General features: G+C 37.7%; 1 protein-coding gene across 1 annotated transcript; it reads left to right on the forward strand.

Moving 5' to 3' along the window:
* The first annotated feature begins 233 nt into the window (after window positions 1–233).
* Window positions 234–8,033, forward strand: LOC113238513 (coronin-6-like). Its single transcript, XM_026475339.1, has 6 exons — window positions 234–391; window positions 2,403–2,641; window positions 3,507–3,681; window positions 5,911–5,974; window positions 6,067–6,155; window positions 7,712–8,033. Exons 2-6 carry the CDS (start codon window positions 2,403–2,405, stop codon window positions 7,964–7,966), a joined length of 822 nt encoding a protein of 273 aa, XP_026331124.1. The 5' UTR covers window positions 234–391; the 3' UTR covers window positions 7,967–8,033.
* Window positions 8,034–9,857: the final 1,824 nt, after the last annotated feature.

A 9,857-nucleotide genomic window follows, 5' to 3' on the forward strand; every position in this document is an offset into this window, starting at 1 on the left:
TCACAAACGAAACTAAATTCAAGAACATGTGACGACCATAGGCATATATAAATATAAGTTTCTTTTGTGAAAGTTAATAAAGACATTTTAATTTCATTTCATAAACATAATGAATATTTAGGACATTATTGAACATTAAAATCTGCCTATGCCTTAGGTTTTCGGTCTCTTTTTGTATTTATTCTAAAGTCTATATGCTTGCTCGTAGCTCTTGAACAAAAGGTAATGTTGTTTTTGTGGTATTCAGGTATGGCAGATCCCGGACGGCGGTCTTTCGCGCACCTTGACCGACCCGGTGGTAGACCTGGTGTTCCATCAGCGGCGCGTGGGGCTAGTGCTATGGCACCCCACGGCGCAAAACGTGCTGCTCACCGCCGGATCCGACAATCAGGTACGTCAAGGTCAAAGTGGCTTAAATAGAAAAGTAGCATTTTTTAAATACTGGCAAAATAAATAAAGAAAATGTTATATAGTAAAAGTAATATGCGCTAGACTATAGCAAATATAATTTAGTCATATTTGCCATTTGACTGGAGTACTTACTATTACTTACTTACTTACTACGTATAGTCCCACTACAGCACACAGGGTTCCTCTCACGATGAGGGCTTGGGCTGTTGTTTTCAATGTGTGTGCAGGTTTCTTCGTGATATTTCCCTTCACCGAATAGCTCGTGGAAAATTACTTTTCTATAATTACGCAAGTCGGAGGAGTCGTGGGCGAAAGCAACCACAGAATGGATCCCTAAAGACAGTAAACGATCACGCGGCAGACCAAATCGTGGATGGAGAGACGAGCTAAACGCGCACCTAAAAGACTAATGTCCACTTGCACTAAACCTAGGTACGTCGTAAACCAGTAATTGCAATGCAAAAGACACTCTTAATACATTGTGTTAAGAGAGTCTTATCAATTTAAGCATTGGTTTAAGACATACTTGAATTTAGTGCAAGTGGGCATAAACCTCTGTGGCGCAAAATAGAGAGATGTGGAGGGAGGCCTTTGCCCAGCAGTGCAACAGTATAGGCTTTAAAACATATATATTAATTACGCCTCTTTATTATAGAAGATGTGAAATATGCCACAACTTAAAGGCTCTTTTGTAGTGTTTTTGACGGCAGGAACTTTTTTTGTGCCTAAGTCATTGACTTACAATAAATGGACGACCGGTCTAATACAAAAACCACGAAAAAAATGTCCCAAGTCAACCTATTTAAACGTAGTGATATGTAAAGGAATATGAAAAAGCTAAAACGTTGAATTAAAATTGTAATGTCATCGCAGTACTGTCTAATTTTGCTTGCTTCGCTTTCAGTCGAACAAACGAAGACTAAAGCGTGAATGACGCTCTGTATACGATTTTAACGCACTATAAGTTCGGACACTTTTTAGCGCGGACCCGACGTCCATATAATTGTAAGTCAATGGCCTAAGTAGACTCTACAACAGAGAACAAAAAAGTAACGAGAACGGATACTCTCCTTCCCTCCCTAGCTTTAGATACCGCACCACGCCCTGCGCATTGACGGTCACATTGACTGAAGCCCAATAGGGCTGTCGGCGAGCCGTTTTCGCGCTGAGACGGCTTTGATATTTGAACATAGTTTTCATTTATTCATTACGAAACTTGTACTTTAATATATAACATCATTTTACGTTACTATTTTATAATGGTTGTGAATTGTGCAGAAGTAAGTAAATAAAATTGTCTGAGACTCATTCAGTTATTGTTTTCTTGATTTATTTAGTGCAGAGTAATATATAATACAAATTTATTATGTCAATATAATGGGACGCCATAACTTCGCGAGCTAGTAGACAAGGGTTATCGAATTTTCAATTTGTATTGCCGATAAGTATTACGTATTGAATATACCTGAACTAGGTAATGATAAACTGGGACACGCAATTTCAAATACCTTAGTTACCTTATATAAGCGTAATTTCTGTCCAAAATATAACATTTAAGTGCCTTTAATATATTTTTTAATAAATCTTCAATATTATTCTAGTTAGTGAATTAATGAAAAATGTAATATTATGTCGATATAAATACGTAATGAACGTGTGTAATTATTAGGATTCTATTAAAAGAATTATAGATAACAGATTCGCGTTATAATTTTCACTATGTTGCGGCTCTGACCACGTAACGTAATAGTACGAGAAGTGATAGATAACCCTGCCACTTCACGCACACATTTTCGTGTGTGCAGATAGCTTTGCTGTATGTAGTAGTAGTAGGTAACTAACTTTCGACCGTTGTATGGAGTGTCCGGGGTGTACTCTACAACAGGAAAAGCCAATGCACCAGTGGCTAAAAGTATGGTCTCACGACCTTCACGCATCTCTGTGCGATTTCAAGAATATACCAACTGAAGTGACATAATTTGTGTCCACAGATGGCAATATGGAATGTAGGTACCGGCGAAGTGTTAATAACACTGGACTGCCACCCCGACCTGATCTACTCCGCGTGCTGGAACTGGACGGGCACCAAGCTGCTGACGACGTGTCGCGACAAGAAGATCCGCATCATCGACCCTCGGAAGGGGGAGGTCGAGGCGGAGGCCATCGCTCACGAAGGCAGCAAAGCTAGCCGAGCCATCTTCTTGAAACATGGACTCGTATTTACAACCGGGTAATTATCGTATCGATTCAGGTCTCTGGCGGTAGACGACTTTTTCAAATTGAGTATGGTATAGCTGATATGTGTTTGGTCTTCTAATAATAATTTGGTTAAATTTGACCAACTTCTGCTGGCCCGATTTTTTCATCCCATACAATATATAACCTTTCATGAAATTGAAGTCTTAAAAAAATTTTGCTCGTTTCTATTCAACAACTCTCGCTTGACCAAAAAATTGACTATGTCAAAATTGTTTTCACAAGAAAAGACTTAATGGCTCCTAAGACAATTTTCTTGTGTCTTCTATGATTTCAAATTTCCTCATACTGTCCCATTTAAAAAAAAATCTGTTTCGAAAATAACAACATGTTTTCGGATTTATTATGTTACTTGCTGTGCGTGATGGAGGAAGGTACCGATACTCGTAAAGACGCTGGATGAATGAATGAAAGAATTTATTTATAAATTGTTGACCAATATAAATACGTAACTGCGAAGAAAGTTCTATAGGTGAGAGGTAAAGAGCCTTAAAATGAGTCAAATAAAATGTGTTAAACAGAAAACAAACGACGTCAGGACATAATGTCTTTTATCAATGCGTGCTTTTTAGCATTCTATAGCAATGTTCGCACCCCTCATGGAAGAATGGCTTAAGTGGAGTTACGTCAAACATGTTTAGTGCTCCATTAGATACCCACATCCACTCCAATTCTTGTAACTCTATCGACTAGACATTTGGTTCGTTTGTGAAAACATCTCAATTCCAAAATAAGGACTTATGGTCCAAACGAGGTGAGAGACCTACAGAGTTGACATATCGGAGTATCGCTCGATTCGCTGGTGACGTAGTAACATTGTCGGCGGCTGCCGTGCACAGGTTCAGCCGCATGTCGGAGCGGCAGTACACGCTGCGCACGCCCGACGCGCTGAACGAGCCCATCGTCACGGTGGAGATCGACACCAGCAACGGCGTCATGTTCCCGCTCTACGACCCCGACACCAACCTCATCTTCCTCTGCGGGAAGGGGGACTCCGTCATCAGATACTTCGAGGTACACTGCACACCTTTTTAATTAACCGTATTCAAAAAATAAGGAGGTTTTCAATTCGAAAATACCGATTTCAATAAAACTTGACAAATAGATGTAATTCCACGAATTTTTGAGGTTTTTTTAGTATAGTTGGCGAAATATTATTTGAACCGATTCACCTTATCGCTTCATCTTTAGAATACATCGAGTATATAACCAGAAATAGAGACCAAATGTCATTTAATTTGTTTGAAAACTGTTCTGCCATATCATTACTGTGACAACTACGCTCTGATTGGCTAGCCCGAGTTCGAAACAATTGACGGGTGTCGTCAACTGTGTCACTTCAAATCGACCAGTTAACTTGAGCTTTGCTATAATGGACGAAAATTGCAAAAATACATGTTTAATATTTAATTACCGAAGAAATGTGATTCCGATTGTTTTGTAATTAGATGTTTTTGCTGTTTTTCTCACACCACCGAATAGAACAGCACGGCATTGAAAGATATTATCTTTATTACAATAAATACAGAATATTTTTTGGAATATACAGAGAAGTACACACAGGTCAATAGTTGGCCTGTCCATATTTCAGTGCAAACGAGAGTTGATATTTATAAGAGCTGTATCGCTAATGTGTTACCAGGAATATATGGCCCTTATTTCGTCTCTGTTTCTGGTTATATACTCGATGTTAGAATACAATACGATAAATGAATGAGCGGTCTTAGTACTCCACGTGCCACCTGCATAGTGCAAACAACGAGTTTAAACATTTTTCCGCATTGGCACTTAATTCTAAACTTTATAATCTTTATGCGGGAGCTAACTTTGTGGAATTAATATTGACGGGGCCAAAATGGGGTAGTGTGAACGCACTGAGTGACTTTGAGTTCTTCCCTCGATAGATGTGCCGGTCCCCGGTGTTTATGCGTATGCCCAGGTGTTAGGGGGTTGTCGCGCCTACCACTCTGGTCTCTCACAGACAGATGAGGTGCTACGATGATTTTCCGTATTGCCGTTGGATAACGCTACGGTGATAAAGTAAAGTAAAGTATTTATTGCTTCCATGTGTTACATAGGTCTTAAAATTTATATATAGTGTCAACATGACCCTGTTAGGGCGCCGCAGTTAAAAGTATAATAAGAAAATAAAAATAAAACATAAATGAAACATAATAAGAAGTTAACAATTTTTCTAAGACAACTTATATAACTAACAAAATGTAAAACTAGTAATTAAAACAGTAATTGAAAAGGTATTATATTAATTAATTATACTTCAAAAAACTCTTTTGAACTATAATAACATTTTTTAATCAAATGTGCTCTAAGCTGTTTATGAAATAAAATAGTCTGCGATTTGGATGAAATTGTATTGGGGAGTTATTGAAAATTTTAATTGCCATTACAAATGGTCCTGAGCTGTGCATATTTAATTTCGAGGTAGGTAGCGCAAGTCTATTTCCATGTCTGAGGTTCATCGGCTGAGTGTATGTGTCTTTTGCTCTGGTGATTAAGTGTATGTTATTGTTAACAAATTTGCATATTTCTAAAATGTATAATGATGGTACAGTTAAAATATTTAATTTAATGAAATGAAATGTGAAATGTTTAATGAAAAAAATGATATCGCGTCAAAAGCGATCGTTAGGAATGTCCTACCATCAAATCAGTGCGTTTTTTAGGATAGAAATAGAGGGGAAGGTAGTAGATAATTTGTGCATTTGCGAAGATGACGTATCAAATTTGACAAGTATGAATAGAGTCGACAAACGGTGTATTCCGAAGTACCTACAGTTTAAAAAAAACGACCTGATGAGTAAAGAAATAATTCAAAACTAGAATTCAGAAAAATTATTTAGCGCACCCAGGATTCGTACGATGGACCACGATCATTAAGTCCATGTACACTTTAAGTAAAAGAAGTGTTAATGGTTTTATTACCCTATTGTACTACTTACTTGATACTTGGTGTAACGGGCTGTTGTCCGCAACAACAGCAACAACCCTATTGTAATAGAAAGGATTCGTTCCAAGAGATAACATTCATCCGTGCAAATAATATTTCGCTTTATTATTTTTGAATAATTGAGATTGATTTAACTATAAATGTAAATTGATTTTTTATACCATACTCGTGTTAGAAAAAGACAAAGCGACTTTCTTACGTAAAGATAAACCTGTCTCTTACATTTCTTCGCAAAAATCGACAATTCACACTGAAATTGTTTTGTTTTGCCGCAGGTGACACCAGAGCCGCCTTTCGTCCATTATATCAACACCTTCCAAACGCCAGACCCTCAGAGAGGTGAACGACAATTTCCCACAGCGTCTGTCTGCGCATTTTTTTGATTGATTGAAGGATTATTCATTAATAATTATATGTTTTTGCCTGAACAGGTATTGGTATGATGCCGAAGCGAGGGTGCGACGTGGCGACCTGCGAAATTGCAAAATTCTACCGGCTCAACAACTCTGGACTTTGTCAGGTAAAGACATTCAGTATCTTCAATCATTTGTTTGTTCAATTCGACTGTATTTTTTTTTTGTGTATGTGAATCGATTTTGATGATTTTTATTTGTTGGAAAGAGCCTCAGTGTTGGCCCCATTTAAATTCGAAAAAAATATTCCATCTCCAAGGGTGGCCAACTAGGCGATGAATCCGGTATCGCGCACTTTCCGGTAACCGATTTCAATAAAACTAGGTAAATAGACGTAATTCCACGGACTTTTGAGGTCGCCTTTTTTTTAACAGTGTCATACAAAGAAAAGATATTTCTTTGGTCTCGTTAGAAAAAATAAAATAAACTACATTGAAGCTGAAACTAAGTATACAGAGAACCAAATAGGTCACTACTCAGCATATGTTGGGCTGCTAGGAAAACAGACCGGCGCTGATATTCTGTGGCCACCATGAACCAGATGTCCCTCACTCGGCTAGGGTCCATTAAAAACCAGCGTCACAGCCTATTCTCGGCTGTGACCTTAGTCGAATGATATCCTTTTGCATATACCACAGCCGCACACATGTCAATATAGCATAATGTAATAGAGTATAACTTGTTATTGAAATGTTCACAATGCTGTTTTTTTGTGTTATTTTTGTTTTTAGAATATTATTTCGAATATCGTACATAGAAACAACCTGAAAGTGTAAACTGTCCACTATTATGGTTTTTTGTCATCTACGTACGTAAAAGCTGCATAATAAACTGTAAAAGAAAGCTTTTTGTTTCACAATAGTTAATAATATAAATCCTGTAAACAGAAATTATTATAGAAACTTATTCATTGCTCTTTAAATGAATTCGTGACTTTTTAAAGACGACTGTCAAGAACAACCAGTTTATTCCTCAATATTAAAGTTGTTTACACACTGTCGCCACGCCTAAGATTCAATCATAATGTAAATTACGTATGCGACATTCTTTCTATCACAACAACCTTTATATAGAGTATCTTTCTTCATGTACACTTCTTCTAACTGCATTCTACTTTAAAGGACTACTATAATTTGTCCTAACAGGTCCTTGACCTCATATGCATCCTCCGGATCTGATCTAGTGGGATCCTCTGATCCCTATGATGGGCCTCCATACACACTCCTACAGCCCTTCCTCTGCCACCGCTTCATGCCCCTTGTACCTTCAGTACAAGGTCGGTCGGTCTCATTCTAATTCTGTTACTGATTCGTCATACTCTATCTTTAGGCTGTCTAGTCAACAAATACTGTATCTACGTTAGTAATAAGTATTGTGCAAACTTACCACCTGTAGTGCCGACCAACCAGTGCATTCCCAGCAGATGCTTGATATCTCACCTTCATTTGAGATGCCTGTACTGCCGTGTTAGTTCCTTACTCTTAGGTATCATAACATACTAAATTTATTAACGCTTGATATTACAAAACATATACTAAATCGCGACACACACGAAGACACGACGTGACTAGAGAATTGAGTTTGAGAAAGTTACAACGTTACGACACGAAATTTGTGACGTGCGATGGGCTCTATTCTCGTGTATTTAGAGTATGTTCGTTAGGTGGTGTCAATGACGGTGCCGCGCAAGTCGGAGCTGTTCCAAGAGGACCTGTACCCGGACACGCTGAGCGACGAGGCGGCGCTCACGGCCGACGAGTGGCTGGCCGGGGAGGACGCCGAACCCTGCACCATGTCGCTCAAGGTACGCTGGCCGCCCGCAACGAGGCACGCGCCGCCAGATTCGCCGGAGCCGGGAAATCTGGAACATACAGGCGTCGTACAAGGCAGCCTTTACGGTTCTTCTCATATTACCTGAGCCCCACGCTAAGGCGGGAGAACTAAAAATCCAGAACGCTCCATCCTAATGCCAACGATATAACTACCCATTCGTTCGAAGCGATTCGCTTCAAAGTACCTGACGCGTACGGCAAAGAAAAGCGCTATTGAGAAAATACAGTTTTTGAGTTCAAAAAAAAAATCGAGAGGCAGCGTCCGTTGCCTCAACGTGGCTACTGCTCTTACCGACGGAGCTGCAGATCGAGTCAACAGATCTTACGACTTTCTCATTTTTTGCTGCAGATCATTGTTTTGGCTATTTAGATAATGGCTATTTTGCCATAAACGAAAATATCGCATTTTCAAATTTAAACTCATTGTAATTTTTAAGTTATTAAATGCCACGATGTTTAACCACCATGATATTCAATAATTGTTGTGAAATTACTCCACTAGTTTGTAATTACTAATACAAAAATCGAACACACCAAAAATTCCTTCGATCCGGCTGTATTCGAACCAACGTCCTTCAGCAAACCGTGTCAGACGCTATGCCAACTACGCCACGGAGCGAACTAGCGAACCTTACGAATTTTAATGACTTTTTTGCCGTTACGCCAACTGTGTGAAATCTATTTCTTCACTCAGCCAGATGGCCTACCATAACCTTTGCAAAAACAATCTTATTTCAATGTAAGCTTATTATAATATTACTCATATTCGTACCATGACAAACCTGTCAACCAACTAATGTATTATTGCTAAAGTGAATGAAAGAACGAATGATTTCCCAATATTGTTCATTCCTTACTAAAAATAGGAAAGAAATAACGCTATATGAACTGTATAATGCCATCTCTTTCTTTTTTGATGTTCCGAATTGTCTTATCGTAGTATAAATGTTTAAGTACTTAATATTATTTACATTGAGAGAATTTTAACTGCCAAAAAAAGAAATGTATGTAATAATGAAATCTATTTTTAATATCGTTATTTCCAATTGTTGTGAATTTGGAATTATAGTCTAGTGTCAACTGTTAGTATCGCCGAGGAGCATATAGACGTCGCTGTCATAATTTTACGAAATAAACAGCGCGTATTTTTATTTAACGAAATATTTGTTCCTATGTACTATTAAATAAAAAATAAACATGAAATTGAAGAGATATGTATGTAAATAAAGAAGTTCAACTTAACTTTTAATAATTACAAATCAATATTAAGACAATAAAACTGAAAATAATATTGTTTCCATTGCATCCGTGTAACTTTTTTAAGATTGCTAAATTTGTCATAAGAACAATATTACTTTAATGTTAAAGTCGCGTCATATTACGAACTGAGTGAATGAATAGTCGCAAAGCTGCCAATATAATAATAAGCTTACTTTAAGCGCGTCATGGTACGAAAAGTCAATGTAAAGTTAAAGTAATATTGTGTTAAGAGGTTATGGTAGGCCCCCAGGTACCTTTACAGCTACCAGCCGCTGCTAGAGATGTCGCTTTAACAATTGTAATTTTTAAGTTATTGAATGTCACAGTGTTTGACCACTACGATATTCAATTATTTTTGTGACATTACTATCACTAGTTATTTGGTATAGCGTCTGGCACGGTTTGCTGTAAGACGTTGGTTCGAATCCAGAAGTGTTCGATCTTTGTATTAATAATTTAAACTTATTGCCATAAACTTTAATGACTATCTCCCAAAAGTTGTTTTTTTAGTGGCAGTATTGATTTCAACATGCGATATATATATGTTGTTTTCATATCAATAGAATTTAGTCAAATTTGACGCCAACCAAAAGGCGTCATTGGCTGATGCTACGAAATTAAGCTTTTTAATTTACTTTTCGTCCCTTTATAATTGATTGTACGAATTCATCTATCTCTTCATCCACTGTTGCCATTATCACACAAGATAATGGATAT

Source organism: Hyposmocoma kahamanoa, unplaced genomic scaffold (genome assembly GCF_003589595.1).
Source record: "Hyposmocoma kahamanoa isolate Upper Pololo Valley unplaced genomic scaffold, ASM358959v1 96286, whole genome shotgun sequence".
In the NCBI taxonomy this organism is placed as follows: Eukaryota; Metazoa; Arthropoda; class Insecta; order Lepidoptera; family Cosmopterigidae; genus Hyposmocoma; species Hyposmocoma kahamanoa.